The following is a 17,147-nucleotide window of genomic DNA, read 5'->3' as shown; positions in this document are numbered from 1 at the left end:
CTATAAGAAATATGCTCATCTGACCACAATCTGTTGGTTTTTTCCCCTCTCCCTCTGCCTTCCTTTTCATAACCCTACTCTTCATCTGCATCATGACCTGCAATTCCTTGAGCCTCAGTTCATTTCTGGGTCATCTCCTCTGCATTAGCCACTCGATCCTCTTTTCCCCATCTTGACTCCTTGGTGAACCAATTCAACTCTATACTATCTTCCTTTTGAATTCCCAATCCCCTTAACATAGGACTAATTACTCCTAGTCAAGCCTCAGTCTTGGGTCATTTCCAGCATTCATCACTTTCATGCCTAAACATGTGCTGCTGAATGCAGTTGGAGAAAATCTGAGTCTACTACAAAATTATGGATATTTCTGGGGGTGGAGCCAAGATGGCAGAGTAGAAGGACAGACCTGTAAAAGGTCTCTCCCATAGCCCATAAAATGCCTGTAAAAAATGACTCTAAACAAATTCTAGAGCAGCAGAAGCCACAAAATGACAGAGTGAGAGATTTCCAGCCCAAGATAACCTGAAAGTCTAATAAGAAAGGTCTATTGCACCAGGCTTGGAGCAGAGCACAGCTCAGTCTTGGCCATGCAGCATGGCAGGGACAGAACCAGAGCAGGTCTCAGGGGGTGTAATCCCTGGCAGTAGCTGCGGTTCTCAGATTGGTCAACCCACAAAGCCCAAAAACAACTTCAAAAGTCAATGGGAAAGCTCTTCCACCTGGGTGAGAAGGGAGCAGGGTCCTCCCCTAGCCTCAGCCACAGGCAGCACCTGCAGCAGGGTCCATTTTTGGAACCCTCCACCTAAAAATGCTGGGGGAATTAAGCAGCTGATCTGGATATTAGCCCTGAGTGGCAGCCCTAGGGTTAGGAGGAGTGCTGGCATGGTAGAGTGGGAGGCAGTTGTGGAGAGGGAATTCTATTTGCAGATCCTGGGCAGAAAAGTTTTTGGTTGCTCCTAGACTAGAGTGCAGGCCAGGAGAGAAGCAAACTCCTCTCCCTTGATTGTGCCACCTTGGAGGAACTAAGAACTTACAGGTCCCTAGAGTACACCCTCCCCTTGAGAAAGGACTCAAAAGTCAAGTAACTGGCTGGGAAAATGCCAAAAAAAAGGGGAAAAAATAAGACTATAGAAGGCTACTTTCTTGGTGAACAGGTATTTTCTTTCATCCTTTCAGATGAGGAAGAACAATGCATACCATCAGAGGAAGACCTAAAAGTCAAGGCTTCTGCATCCAAAACCTAAATAATATGCATTGGTTTCAGGTCATGGAAAAGCTCATAAAAGATTTTGAAAATCAAGTAAGAGAGGTGGAGGAAAAAATGGGAAGAGAATTGAGAGCGATGTAAGAAAATCATGAAAAGCAAGTCAACAGCTTGCTAAAGGAGACCCCCCCCCCAAAAAAAAGCTGAAGAAAATAGTACCCTTAAAAATAGACTAACTCAAATAGCAAAAGAGGTCTGACAAGTCAATGAGGAGAAGAATGCTTTTAAAAGCAGAATTAGCCAAATGGAAAAGGAGGTTCAAAAGCTCACTGAAGAAAATAGTTCTTTAAAAATTAGAATGGAGCAGATGGAAACTAATGATTTTATGAGAAACCAAGGAATTACAAAACAAAAACAAAACAATGAAAAAATAGAAGACAATGCGTAATATCTCATTGGAAAGACAAATGACCCGGAAAATAGATCCAGGAGAGACAATTTAGAAATTATGGGACTACCTGAAAGCCATGATCAAAAAAGCAGCCTAGACATCATCTTTCATGAAATTATCAAGGAAAACTGCCCTGATATTCTAGAACCAGAGGGCAAAATAAATATTGAAAGAATCCACCAATCATCTCCTTAAAGAGATCTGAAAAGAAAAACTTCTGGGACTATTGTAGCCAAATTTCAGAGCTCCCAGGTCAAGGAGAAAATGTGCAAGCAAGTAGAAAGAAACAATTTGAGTATTGTGGAAATACAATCAGGATCTAGCAGCTTCTACACTAAGGAATCAAAGGGCTTGGGATATGATATTCTAGAAGTCAAAGGAACTAGGATTAAAATCAAGAATCACCTACCCAGAAAAACTGAGTATAATACTTCAGGGGAAAAAATAGTCATTCAATGAAATAGAGGACTTTTAAGCATTCTTCATGAACAGGCCAGAACTGAATAGAAAATTTGACTTTCAAACACAAGAGTCAAAAGAAGCATGAAAAGGCAAACAGGAAATAGAAATCATAAGGGACTTACTAAAGTTGAACTGTTTGCATTCCTACATGGAAAGATCATATTTGTAACTCCTGAAGCTTTTCTCAGTATTTGTTTTGGGTAGTTGGAGGGATTACACACACACATATATATATAGACAGAGGGCACAGGGTGAGTTGAATAGGAAGGGATTATATCTAAAAAAATAAAATTAAGGGGTGAGAGAGGAATATATTGGGAGGAGAAAGGGAGTCATGGAATGGGGCAAACTATCTCTCATAAAAGAGGCAAGGAAAAGCTTTTTCAATGGAGGGGAAAGGGGGGAAGATGAGAGGGAAAAAGTGAAGCTTACTCTCATCACATTTGGCTTAAGGAGGGAATAACATGCATACTCAATTTAGTATGAAAATCTATCTTACACTACAGGAAAGTAGGGGAGAAGGGGATAAGTGGGGTGGGGGATGATAGAAGGGAGGGCAAATGGGAGGGAGTAATTAGAAGTAAACACTTTGGGGGAGGGACAAGATCAAAAGAGAAAATAGAATAAATGGGGGGCAGGATAGGATGAAGGAAAATATTATTAGTCTTATACAACATGACTATTACGGAAGTCTTTTGCAAAGCTACACATATACAGCCTATATTGAATTTGCTTACTTTCTCAGTGGGGATGGGTGGGGAGGAAGGAAGGGAGAGAAGGTGGAACTCAAAGTTTTAGAAACGAATGTTGAGAATTGTTTTTGCATACAACTGGGAAATAAGAAATACAGGTAATAGGGTATGAAAATCTAAAAGAGAGAAGATGGGGATAAGAGAAGGGAGGGGTTTGATAGAAGGGAGGGCAGATTTGGGGAAGGGGTAATCAGAATGCATGGCATTTTTGGGTGGGGGGAGGGGAGAGATGGGGAGAAAATTTGGAACTCAAAATCTTGTGGAAATGAATGTTGAAAACTAAAGATAAATAAATTTTAAAAAATTATGCCACACAACCTCAACTGGTCCCTCATTGCTGTTAGGCAATCCAACTATACCTCCCTTTTCAACTCACTATCTCTCTCTACAGCAATTCCTTCAAACCTTTTCATCCTTCCTCAAACCTCCCATGGCTTCCCATCACTCCACTCTCTCAACTAAGGACTTTCCTTCAAATTTTACAGAAAAAATTGAGGCCATTTGCCATGAGCGCCCCCTTCTCCCCTCTTCTTCATTTCCTATCACTCAGATGCCATCTGCCATTTCTCCTTCACCCCTGGCTTATATGATGAGGTGACCTTACTCCTTAACAGGGCTAAGCCTCTACCTGTACAAGTGGTCCCATTCTGTCCTAGTTCCTCCAACAGACAGTCTTCTCTATCATCCCCACTCTTTATTTCCAATATTTCCCGGTCTACTGGCTCATTTCCTACTATCTACAAACATGCCTCTCCCTCACTTAAATCCAATTTAATTGCAAGTTAAGATATCACCCTTCTGGTGTCATTGGTCCTCTTCCAGAATGAAGGACGAACAACAGTACTATATATGCCCATGTCTCTCCCATCTTGAAAAAATCCTTACTTGATCCTTCCATCTCCATTATCATCTTACATATCTTCAGCCCATTGTAACTAAACTTCTTGAAAAGGTACCTCTGCTTTCTTCCTTCTCACTCTCTTCTTAACCCATTATAATCTGGCTTCTGGTCTTATCAATCCACCAAAATTGTTCTCTCCAAAGTTACTCATTGTCTCTTAGTTGCCAAATTCAATGAACTTTTCTCAATCCTCCTTCTCCTTGACCTCTCAGCAGTCTTTGACACTACTGATCCATCAGTCTTTCTTCCTTGATTCTCTTTCTAGATTTTTGGGACACTTCTTTCTTCTGGTTCCCTTTGAAATGGAGATGGAGATAAATAAGAAAGTAGAACATTGGTGTCAACCACATAGAGATGGAAGTCATCAAACATAATGATTCCTGCAGGCTGCATCTGGACTTAGAAAACAACATATTAACACTATCCATATTGTTATATTTTTATTTTTCTTGATAAATATACTTTAATTGAGTACAGGCAATACAGAAGAGTAATTCAGGCCTCTAAGTTTAACACATGATACAAGCTACTAAGTTTGACATCTCTGACATCTCTAGAAGATAAGAGTGATGAACTTGGAGTCAGGAAGATCTGAATTCAGATCTTGCCTCAGGCACTTCCCAGTTGGGTGGCCTTATGTAAATCACTTTAATCTCTCAGTTTCCTCATTTGTCAAATGGGGAGTTTATAAGGCTGTTGTGAGGATCAAATGAGATAACATATGTAAAACTCTGCACATTTTCAAGAACTCCTTAAATGCTAGCTGTTACCAGTATGCTATATTGCTGTCTTGCACATAGTAGGCACATAATAAATGCACATTTGTTAATTTTTACTGTCCTACTCTCTTGTCCTCCATATTTAATCAGTCTTATCATCATTCCACCCCAAGAAAATGAAACATGCAAATTGTGGAGAGGAGGCAAGACTGGGGGACAATCCAGGGGGACATCTGGATGCTGTGGAGGTGAAGCTGGTAAACCTGACTCCACCTGGGTCAAAGACATCTGTCATGCCCTCCCTACATTGGAGAACAATAATATTGAAGGAGAGAGTTTTCCACACTTGTTCCTTGGGAACGAGATTTTAATTCCAGGCTTGTGTTCTAAGAGTCTTTTCCAGTTACTTTACTAATTATCCTATTCCTGATGTAAGGTTTTACTTTTAAAATGCATGTTCCTTTTCTGAGCAGATAGGAAGGTAAATGCTGAGCTCAAAAGATTTCATAGGTTCAGTTCTATAGGTCTTTCACCCAAATGGATTAAAAATGTTTCCAAAGAAACCTATCTACATGCAGTTTGTATAATTCCAGAGTTGAGTGGAATGGGGGATAAACATATATACAACTTGATTAAAATTAGAGGGTGGGCCTTTAGCATTCCCAGTCAAAGTGAGACTCAGGACTCTCATTTCTTTTTTTTCAACATGTATTGATACTGGAGAGACAACAGCAGATTGCTTGGTAATCAACATTTGGAGTCCCTTTCTTACCAGGAAAAGATATAAAATACGGCCTCACAAAGGCCTTCTACCTGTCACTATTAGCTCCTTGCTGGGACTGCTTGTGGTCTAATTTACTTCCACTATGACCTGTAATGAATCAAAACATTTAAAAATGCTAGATATATTTTCTTGGCACAATTTGAGACAACAAAAATAGCAAAAGCATTATTATTAGCAAGTAGGTGAACTGTCAATTTCCATTCCTCAGAGCTAAAGAAGAAGGCAGCACAGAGCAATGGGAAGAAGGTTGGATTTGGAGTTAGAAGAACTAGGTTAAATCCTAGGGTGGTCTAGGTGACCTCTAAATGCCAGTTCTAAATAATCTCAGAATTGGATGTGGGAGTCATCCAGTCCAAGTCATGCCGCACAGATCCTTAGTACAATATCTCAACAAGTGATATTCAACTTTGCTTGACCTGCAATGAGAACTCACTGCCTCCTGTGGCAGCCAACTAAATACACCACCACCATATTCTCATTTTACTAACAGGAAATCCTGGTAGACACTGTTTCCTGGCATGCTGGACTTCAGTAAGCAAAAGTGGGAATTCTAAATCATCGAGTAGTGAGTTCCAAATCTGGAGTCAGATGATACAGTAGTGAGTCTTGTTCTGCTATCTGCTAGCCATAATTCAGCCCCCATTTTTTCATCTGTTGTTGTAGTAGAAGAATTGTAACCTATGAACTACCAAATGAAAGATTCATCTGGATGTCATCAATAAGGGGAATGCAAATCAATTTTTACCTCACGCCTAGAAAATTTGCAGAGATGAAAAAAGAGAGAAGTGGTCAATGTTAGAAGGACTGAGGAAAGACAGGCATACAAATATATCGTTGGTGGAGATGTGAATTAGAACCACCACTCTGGACAAAAGTTTGGAATTATATCCTCTCCCCCACCTACCCCTCCACCCCAACAAAGTGGATAAAATATTCACATCTCAGAGATCCTACTGCTAGGTGAAAATTTGAACTCAGCTCATCTCATTTTCTGCAGATCACTGTTCCCTCCCCAACCCCCAGCTTCAAGTGTCTTCCCCTCTCAGATTACCTTCCATCCCTTCTGGATATAACCAACCATTTATATGTTGCAACCCCTATTAAATAAAATGCACACACTCCATGGAGACAAGGATTATTTTAGCCTCTTTTATTTCTGCCTTTCTTTGTGTCCCTAGCACTTACCACAATACTTGTTAACTGACTGACTGACCAAAGAATTCAAAGGTTGAAAGTCTTCCTATGGAACAAAATTATTTATGGCAGCCAAAACCAAGTAACTGTTCCTTGGCTGGGGGCTGACTGAATATGTCATGACACATAACTGTGATGGAATATTTCTGTGCTCTCAAAAATGACTGAGGCAAAGATTGGAAGGTGTCTGGGGGGCTGCCCTGCTCCTTCCCTTCTTTGAAGGGAAACTGACTGGGGGAAACAAATAAAAGCCATGTAATTAGAACAATCAAGCTGGCCTTGGAGAAAAGAAAAGAGAATGTACCTTGTCCTTTTATTGCCGAGGTGAGGGGGCATCAGAGTGGAATCTCATCTATGTTGGAAAACACAATCGATGCATTGGGAAGGATGTCTAACCACTTTTTCTCCCTTTAAATCTTTGTACTGGGGAAGGCTCATTGGTAGGAGAGAGAGAAGTGTAGAAATGAATGTGCTGCTAAAACAGAACATGTCAATAAAAATAACCCGAAACATTTTAAAAAGATGTCTCCTGGAGAGGAATTATATTTTTGGATTGCATTGCAATTACTTTCAGCCCTTTTCTCCCATAATCTGAAAAAAAAAAAGGCTCTGCCCATCTCACCTGGTTAGACTGAATTTGAGTCTCTATTCTAATTACTGTGTGTGTATATATATATATATATAATACATTTGGTGAATTTTCCAGCATACAGCTCTTAATTTTCAGAACATGGAAAATTACCAGATTTCTATGTAGCATCCACAGTGGGTACTGTTTTGAGCAGTAGAATGTCATCAGAGAGGGTTGGGAGAAGAGGGAGGAAGGAAGGAAGGAAGGAAGGAAGGAAGGAAGGAAGGAAGGAAGGAAGGAAGGAAGGAAGGAAGGAAGGAAGGAAGGAAGGAAGGAAGGAGGGAAGGAGGGAAGGAGGGAAGGAGGGAAGGGGGGAGGGAGAAGGGGACAAGTATTTATTAAACGCCTATTATATAATAAATACTTTAACAAATCTTATCTCATTTAATCCTCACAACCACACTCAAAGGAGGGGCTATTATTATTCCCATTTTAAAGTTGAGGAAAGTGACAAAGACAGCACTGTCATGACTTGCTGAGTCACAGCCAGTGTGTCTGAGGCCACATTTGACCTGGGGTCTTCCTGACTCCTGGCCCAGAGATCTGTGCATTGTGGCATCCCCTGGTTACCTTTAATAATGTTTACTGTGTGCCAGGCACTCTGCCAGTCCCTCTGCCAGTCCCAGAGATACAAAGAGAATATAAAAGACAAGTTCCCTACCTTCAAGAAGCTGAAGGGAATTGAAAAGGGGTGGGAGAGAGACACAGAGACAGAGACATAGAAATGGGGGATCCCACAGTGGGGGCATGGTTTTGAAGCAGGGATGGAAATGAAGAAAGGCTGGCCAGCCTGGACTCTCCCCAGGGGAGACAGGGAAGGGCCCTTGCAAAGGGCTATCACAGAATGAGAAGGGTTCATGGGCGGGGAGGGGTGCAGTGAGGCCCCAGGTGCTGAGGGAAGTTGGAGGCTGACACAGCTGTAGAGGCAGACTGAAGTCTGCAAAGTCAGGAACAGGGCCAAGAGGGAAATTAGAACTCAAAGATGGCTGAGGAGCGTCCTGAGAAGCCACAAAGTCCAATCCACATTCCATCTAAGCATAAGGACTTGACCCTCCCATTTAAGGAGCTCACTTGGGTGGGGGTGGGGGTGGGGGTGGGGTTGTTATTATATTAGAAATAGGTGGAGTGTCTCAGATTTCTAACCCGTTTACACATTTATTACAGAAACCTGTCACTGATTAAATATGCCAGCTGCACAAGCCTCCCAATTCTCTGTGATATCGCATTCAGTGTTTTAACACCATTCATTAACAAGTTTTCAGAAAAAGAATCCTACAGATTCTTAGCTAAAATAGTTTAGGTCTCTTTGATGAAAGCATCAAGGGATAAGTATAAATGCACTTTATTCGATAAACTTATCTTTTATTTAATTAATTTACGAAAAGTAAAGAAATATTTAGGTTTAACAGTATAGGCAATCATTACATCACATTTAAATTCATAAAAGGTACAAAACTATTTAGTGTTAACACAGGAAATAGGCATGTAAAGATTCATTTATATAAATTTTAACAACTGACAAAACATACTAATGGAAGAAAAGCTACTCGGATAATTAATAAAAAAGTTCACTGTAAACTCTCACTTAAGTGAGGCACAGACTCCTAGGGGCCAGGCATGAAGGCAAGCGTGCCAAATGAGCAGCACTGTTGTTCACAACACTTTCCAAAGCATTCTAACATCTTGCAAGAAACAATTGGGAAAATGAAATTGAATCCCAAATCTTATGCAACCACTGTGTAGGCCACTTTCCAAAGTCCCAGATTTGGGAATCCTGAAACACATTAACCTGGTCTAGACATAGCTTTAGAGCTTTGTCATATCCCTTGTGCATATAAGAAAAATTATACGATACTCTCTTTAGAGGAAAACCCTAAGCACCAATGCTAACGATCCACCTGGCATTTTCAGAACTCCACCTTCTTTTATTTTCACTCTAACAACAATCTGGAGGATTGTACAATATTGGAGAGTTGAATGAACAGGTTCACGATAGTTCTTTTCAAAGAGTTCAGAGTCCTCTTGGAGGGGAGCATCAACGCTTTCTACACCAAAGACTCAGTCAGGAACGGCAGTAGAGAGAAGGTCGATGTCCAGTAGGGACAGGGATGTCCAGGCAGGTACATAGGAACCATGAGAGGAGAGAAACCCTCTGCTAATGAGTGGCCTGGGGGGGTCACAAAGCTCACAGGAAACAAGTAGCCTCCCTCAAGTGACCCCAAAGCATTCAGTGCTTGGACATTAGGCTTTTGCCAGTGAGGTTGGAGGACCGCTCACGTTCTTTAGTAATCTCCATCTCAATCTTGGCTTTGATTTTGTCCCAGTCTACCTGGAGCTGCAGAAATGAAAATAGAAGAATATTAATTTAACTTTGATTACACTTTCCCTCATATAGCAAGCTGACCATGGGAGGACTGTGTCTTTGAAGGGACTAGGTCTCAGGGAGCAGCACCTTCAAGGCTACACCTAGGGGGCAACAGAGATTCAGCCAAATCGAGCGGCTACTTCTTTGGTGCAGTTCCATAATGAGCAGGAATTGCACCTCAAAATAACAAAATCTCTTGAGAATAAGAGTCATGTGCACCAAGCTGACCTTGGCTGGTGATGGCCAGGGAGGCAGAAGCAACTGTGACTCTTCAGGTCATGCCCCCTCAAGGATGGAACGGACACCAGGTTCAACACAGGGAAAGACCATACCCCAGAGACACATCCCCTTGTCATGGGGAGAGAGAGTTTTTAAAAAATAAAACTCAACATTAGTACAACTCACTAATCGTGCTTAGGAACAGTTTACACTTAAATTAATTTCAATACATAAAGCACCACAACTTTCCAGTGGTCTCCTCCCTCCCAGGTTTCTATCCAGATGAATGGTTTAGTGTCTGTTTTCATCTGCTTTTCCTCTCTAATTGTGCAGGCCACACTCAAGAGCATCCTTCCTTCATCCTGTCTGGTTTTTAACTTTTCATTATTTCATAAAAGTCTTTCCAGATTTCTTTCTCCATTCCTGAAATTTATCCATCTCAGTGGCATCACAGGACACCATCACATGGGCAGAGGGCAGAGGTTCCTAGGACCTTAGCCAATAGACTAAGAAGCTGTGCCTAGGCTGCTGGGTAAACTTTTCCCACCATTTATATCATTTTATTCTATCATTTTCAAGCTTATGGTTCTAAGAGAGAAGCCCAGGAATCCACTCTGTTTTGGAGTAACTAGAATGCAATTTGGCCTATCCTTAAAGTGATTCCAGCACAAAGGGTAAGTAGGGGGCTGAGTCAATTCTGGGGTCAATCTGGTAGTACATGTCCTATCTAAAGTGAGACAAACAAGAGCTCTGATCCTAAAATGAACTGGTATCGCTAAACTTGTGGACTCAAATCACTTGTAGTGGATATGGAGGAATGGAATGGGGGAAGGGTGGTAACATGGAATGGATGCCACTTGCTCTCCTACATTGGGCTCAAAATGTAAAAATATAGGGCAACTGGGTGCTCAGGAGATTCTTATAAATCATATACATATATGTATACACACACACACACACATATGGTTGGTTGTTGTCCTTCATTCTAATCTGAGGACCAAAATGACATTACTATGCTAGAGTCAAATTGCAGTATGTCCTACTGTGGCTAATCAGACCAAACATATATATGTGAGTATATATATATATACATATACACAAACACACACATATATAAATTTATGTTGTACATTCATAAAACCAAGTTAAAGGTTAATAGTTTTACCTTTTATGAGATCAAAAATATTCTTCATATACTTTATGAATATTATAGTCAATGAATGAGGTTCCACTACTCTTAGTACTAAATGTAGGTCTGCGCCAAGACATAAGTACCAACTCATGGGAAGGTGCAATAAACATTAAAGGACTTGAAGGATTCATTTTTCACTGAAATCATAACAATTTGTTTAAAAAATAGCAGAATGATTTTTGTTCACATTGAATGGAAATATCTGTGAGAGGGAGACAAAGTTTGATGAACCTCCTGGGCGTCCTCCAGACCTCAATTAGCTCACAAATGTTTCTGAAATCAATCACAATAAAACCATTTATTGATGGTCCACTAGACATCTGTCATTCACCAGAAGTCATCAAGTAAATTGCCTACATCCACATGAGGCATTTCATATCCTACAAATAAGACTGCCAGTTGAAAGCTATTACATTATTGAAAATAAATGTTTTACTTTGGCAGTTATCCAGTTTGTGAAAACTATTTTTCTTGACACGGAAGACCAGCAGTTTCCAAATGTTTTTGATCACTAACCCTTATCACTTGACATTTCTGAGCACACACCTCTAATTTGTATATTATTTCTACTTACACATAAATTATATACATGTCATACTGTGCTAATAATTATGTACATTATAAAACTTACACAAAATAGAGAGTTAAAAGGATGGCATATTGTGAACTCCCTACTGGGAGTATGATGGATAAAGCTGGAGTTTACTGAGTACAGAAATGATGTGGTCAGACCTCCACTTTAGAAAAATCAATTTGGCAGCTGAGTGGAGGATAGATTGGAGTGGGCAAATATTTGAGGGAGAAAGACCAACCTGGAAGGCTCCTACAATCACCCAGGTGTGAGGTGGTAAGGGCATGTGCAAGGGGCTGGCGGTGTCAGAGGAGAGCGTGTGTGGGAGAGACGTTGCGAAGATAGAAGCAGCAAGATTTGCTAACAGGATGGATACATGGTTGGATATGACAGGGAAGCTGTACAAACCTGGGTGACCAGGAGGACCATGGTGCCCTGGGCACTTATAGGGAGGTGTGGAAGAGGGGCAGGCTTTAGGAGAAAAAGGTAATATAATGATATTTGTGTCCAGCTCATCCTGTGTGGCTTATGCAAACCTATGCAAAACAAAAAGAAGGTTCTTACTCCCTGACCACTGCCACCATGCCAGCTTCTGTAACGAGGGCATCTGAGGCAGATTGCTCCCAACGGCCCCTGAGGGACTGCTCTCTGTAGGAGTGTTTAGTTTAAGGGCTGACTCAAAAATGGGACAGTGGGAAGGAGATGAAGGGTAGGGTGTTTGGGCATTGCCAGGCAGGTATAGTGATGCTGAAGGGGGAGTGGGACAGGATCTATCTTCTCACCCTCTTATTGGCTGGTCCCCACTTGGGATCAGGCCATAACTCCCCAGGGGTGACACCATGGACCCCATTTTGGACCACTGCTAAAGACCAGGGAGGAGGGAATCTTGTTAATGGTGAATTCTGGAGAGGTAACAATTAGAGCAGCATGCCTTTCTACAGGATTTCAAGCTTCATAAAGATTCTCACAATTCTTTGAAATAGATAGCATGACTATTATCACATCTATTATACAGATAAAGAAAACTTGAGAAAGGTGACATGATGTGTTCAGAGCCAAGGCATGGCAGAAGCACCAGGGCCAGGACCCCAAGCAGGCCTTCTGAATCCAAGGCTGACCCCTTCTCCACCACGTCACATACTGATCATTGACAAAACCAGCAATGGAACTGGTCTGGGCCACATTCAGACTGTGCTGTCCCAGGTGACTCTGAGAAGTACACTGAGCTTCTCAGAAGCATCTACATGGAGCTTTTAGAAAATTGTTAGGAGCTGAGGAGAACCCCAAACTCTCATTTTCATACTCATCAATTTCAAGCCCATATGGTGCCAGAGATGAGTCCTCTCCTTCATACACTTCCCTAATTCCTTGTTTGCAGGTCAGATGAAATCATTTCTCCAAGCCCTCCTTAAAAGCAAGGTCATCAGTCATTGAACAGCCAACTCCTGACTGTTCCTCAGATAGAGGTGTCTTTGAAAGTGGCTCTAGTTTAAAAGCAAATTTCAGGATTATTTCAATTTGGGTTCTGATATGAAAGAAAACTCTTTTTCTTCAAAACTGAATTGACCAGAAAAAAGGTGTGTTTATTCTTGCAGCTCAGCAGTGCTGACTGAAGCAAGACTCACTTCTGTATGGTCTATGAAGGAGCCATTGTTCTATGCTAAGAACCTTAATAAGTATTTCCTCATGATGATAATAGCATAATTATCAACTTTCAGGTTATGCTCCAAAATAAAACATACATGATTTTTGCAGCATCTCTTTGGTTTTGAATAATCAGAGTTTTGGAAGCCTCACCCTGGGGTTCAGCTGCCTCAAATGTTCAGGGAAGCACAGATTCAATTTATCACTAGCTGGAGCTGGCCCTCAGCCCCAAACTACACCATGCTTATGGCCTAGCCAACTGTCCACTCTCGGGTAGAGTCCTCCCACTCCCATCATCCATCTCTCACTCTGGAAAGAGTACTTACATCCATACCATTGTTCCCAACAAGGACCCACCAGATGGCTGCACTATGGGGTCAATTTTCACCATCCCTGTAACTCCCTAGATCTTTCTTCCCTGGTCCTCACTCCCAGTCTGTGTGCTGTTCCCCCCATTAGAAAGAAAGCTTCCTGAGGCCAGGAATATTTTGTGTCTGCAACCTCAGAACAGGGGACCGTATCTTGGCACACACACGAAGTGCTCACTCTTTCATTCATTTATCTATTGAGGCTTCTTCCCTTACCATGGATAATTAAAAGGCAAGTTGGGTTTGAGGATCACAGACATTTACTTGGGAGATACTTGTACAGATGTTTTTGGCTTTCAAGTTGTTTTCTCTAATATGATCTCATGTATTTGTTGGAATTGAGCATTGGAAGGTTTCTTAAAACACCCTCTTCCCTGAGCACTCTGAGTTCTCTCTCCTTGATGTCTACAATTATTTCATAATCCATCCCTGAGACTCTTCTGTCAACACCAAAGTTATATCCCTGCAGACTCTATGTTTCTAGAATAGCTTATACCCAACAAAAATGATCATTTAAAGAATAATCCTTAAAAACCTAATAGGCTTCCAACATCACAGCAAGTGCAAGGACAGAAAAACAACTAATGGTAAGAGGGATTGGGCTGGGGATGTTTGCAAGGTCATGCAATCTATTAGGTGCTTTCCAGGTTTTTCTGATACAGAATAGGAAAACTCTGGGATTCTAGCAAGATATGTGGCTTCCCCAGAACCATGCAATACAGAACTTGACAAGAAAAATCCTCTAAAGGTAAAAAGAAGGACAAGGAGAACAATAAGAAGAGACAGAAGAGGCGGCATGATGGTGGACAGTCAGGAAGACTAGGCTCTAAATCCTCCCTCTGAGAGTCACTACTGTGTGACCCTGGGCAAGCGCCTTTCCTCATCTGTAAAATCAGTCTCTAATCTATGACCCTAAGAGAAACATAGAATGTTCAAGTGGGTGGAAGGAAGGAAATGTTAAAGTTCAAAATAACAAGTGAGTTTTCAGGAAATAAAGAAATTTAGAAGAAAAAGCAAAGAATGGTTAACAGAGCTCAAAGAGAGAGCCACAGAGTGCTCATGGCCACCCAGACCTTCCTCCAAGGCCCAAGGATTGTAGCACTGATCCAAGAGGGGTATTTCCCAAAAAGAACCCCAGACTTCGAGGCCCCATTCACACCCCCCCGAAGCTGTAAAGCCTGTGACTTTGACTGAAGGCAACTCAGTGAGGTGGCTTGGCAAGGCTCTCCTGTGTGGGATAAATGATTGCTAGTAACCAATGATTTAGGGAGATCCAGAGTTTCCCCTCTTTTTCTAAAGTCCTCATTTTAAAAGTTCAGTCTCTTAAAGGACATGGCTGATAATGAGACTGGCCTGTTCAGCCACTACCCAGGTGGAGGAGCCCTTGGTTCTGCTTGGGCTTAAGTGGGGTATACCTTCTTTGAACAGATCGCCAAAGTCTTGGGGGTACTGAGAAGTGGATGACTTTATCAAAGTTCAGGTCCAGCCCCTCATTATCATGTTCAACCAATCAGGTTGACTTCCACTCCTCCCCCAAAAGGCATATAAGGTATGAGCCTCACCATGACTGTCTTTGGTCTAAGAGAGTTACCAAATGACCATCCTTTTATTAAAATGTTGGCATTATTAACAAAATGATTAAATTACCCAGAAACTATGTATCTCTGTGTCTTGCACCTTCTTAATCGCCACATGTGATCTCGGCTTTCTGAGTGGGGAAAGTGGAGAAGCCAAGGAGAACAAGCGAGCATAGAGGGGCCACAATGACAATCAGAACACAGTTGGCGCCTCCCAGCTGCCTTCTTGGCATGAGACCATTCCCTCAATAACTGTCAAATTACCAGGGAGCCCAAGCCCAGTAGGGTCCATGTCCCATGGAGAGACTGGCTTCTTCTGGAGAGCAGTGCTGAAAGCAAGACATCACACAATGTGATTATGAGCAACTGAACCACAAGTTCTCCTGAGTTTCACAGAGATAGCATGATGGCGTAGAGAGGACACTGGGCCGCAGGCAGTTCCCAGCTGTGTGACCCTGGGAAAGGCACCCAACTGCTAACAGCCTCAGTTTTCTCCTCTCTAAAATAGGGATAATAATCCTAGCATCTACCTCCCCTGGGTGGGCTGCTATAAGAACAAATGAGATGAATATTATTAAAAACAGGTGGTGTCTTCCTAAGATTAGAATCACATAACATGTGACCTTGAAGATTTCTCTAGGAAAGCAGTTACCTTAAATAATCACTCTTTCTGTGGTTGACACTAATTTTGGATATTCATTCCCTCACAGGAGAAGGAAACAGTCTTTGTCTGTTAATTAGCTAAGTCTCCAATTATTTTACCCTTCAAAAGAAGAGCTAGAGACAGCAGAGTAACATGGAAAGAAAACTGATTTAGGAATCAGGAGCCCTGAGTTCGAGACTGCCACTTGCACTCCTGGGCAAATCTCATTCCCTGTCTCTGGATCTCAGTTTTCTTTAATGGGAAGTGAGAAAATGGGGAAGCCAGGAAGCCTGAGACATCTTCTGGTTCTGAAATTTTTGTGAAAAAGTAGGAAGTTGAAACATAATGGTGTAACAAATAAAAGTAACACCAATGCTTAAAAGATGCAGAGACAGAAAACACTTAAAGATACTCTTTGTGCTAAAAAGTTCCCTCCTATAGAAAGATGGACCTGCTATAGCTCTCCCCTCATAGCCCATAAAAAACCTGTAAAAAATGACTCTAAACAAATTCTAGAGCAGCAGAAGCCACAAAACGACAGAGGGAAAGAGATTTCCAGCCCAGGATAGCCTGGAATTCTGACAGGAAAGGTCTATTGCACCGGGTGCAGAGCAGAGCGCAGCCCAGCATGAGCCCTGCAGCGTGGCAGGGATAGGACCTCAACAGGCTTCAGGGCATCAGCAGCAGCAGCAGTTCCCAGACTACTCAACCCACAAATGACAAAGACAGCTTCAGAGGTCAGCGAGAAAGTTCCTTCACTCAGGAAAAGGTAACACAGTCTGGACTGCCAGCAGCAGCCACTGTAGCAGCAGTGTCCATTTTTGGAACTCTCTGCTTAAAGACCATGGGGAAATGGAGCAGCTGATCTGCATCTCAGCCCTAAGTGGCTCTCCTGGGTTGCAGAAGAGTGCTGGCAGTGGAGCCAAGGGTGGCACTGGAAAGGGAATCCTGCTGGCAGATCCTGGGCAGAACAGAGGGCTTCTGGGCACCAGGATTGGTCACTGTTTTTAACCTGCTTTCAGGTGCTTTTAGAATTGTTTTTACATTATTGTAGTCATGCATTTTATTCTACTGATTCTATGAATTGACCTCGGGTTTCTCTGAATTCCTCTTATTTATTATTCTTTAAATATTCTGCATTGTGTTTAGTCCCTCCCCAAGCACTGTGTGTCCCAATCTGTTTCTACCACAAATAGTGTTGTCATGAATCTGTTGCAACCGTTCTTCCTGTCTCTGACCTCTTGAGATACTTATTTAGTGGTGAGATTTTAAGTGAAAGGGTGTGAACACTAGTAACTTTTCACATACTCAAAAATTTCACAGCCAGTAATTATCTTCTTCCAACAGACCCTCTTACATTGACTATTTCTGGCTTTTACCCTCCATGCCAACTCAATAAATTTGAGGGGAAACTTCTATGACAGTTACATTGGCACTTTTCTTATTAGTAGTTTTAAGCATTTTTTCATA

The 17,147-nt window shown here is 41.8% G+C and overlaps 1 protein-coding gene across 4 annotated transcripts in view; it reads right to left on the bottom strand.

The window, feature by feature from the left end:
* Nucleotides 1–8,439: 8,439 nt before the first annotated feature.
* The window catches only part of IFT80 (intraflagellar transport 80), a 118,771-nt gene continuing 110,063 nt past the window's right edge, over nucleotides 8,440–17,147 (bottom strand). For all 4 annotated transcript variants that reach the window (XM_072618603.1, XM_072618606.1, XM_072618605.1 and 1 more), the window contains one exon: nucleotides 8,440–9,433. In XM_072618603.1, coding sequence (XP_072474704.1) covers nucleotides 9,326–9,433 — 108 coding nt within the window. In that variant the 3' untranslated portion in view covers nucleotides 8,440–9,325. The remainder of the gene's footprint in view (nucleotides 9,434–17,147) is intronic.

Source organism: Notamacropus eugenii, chromosome 6 (assembly GCF_028372415.1).
Source record: "Notamacropus eugenii isolate mMacEug1 chromosome 6, mMacEug1.pri_v2, whole genome shotgun sequence".
In the NCBI taxonomy this organism is placed as follows: domain Eukaryota; kingdom Metazoa; phylum Chordata; class Mammalia; order Diprotodontia; family Macropodidae; genus Notamacropus; species Notamacropus eugenii.
Note: the sequence above shows the minus strand (reverse complement) of the source record. Positions and strands in the feature narration are given on the sequence as shown.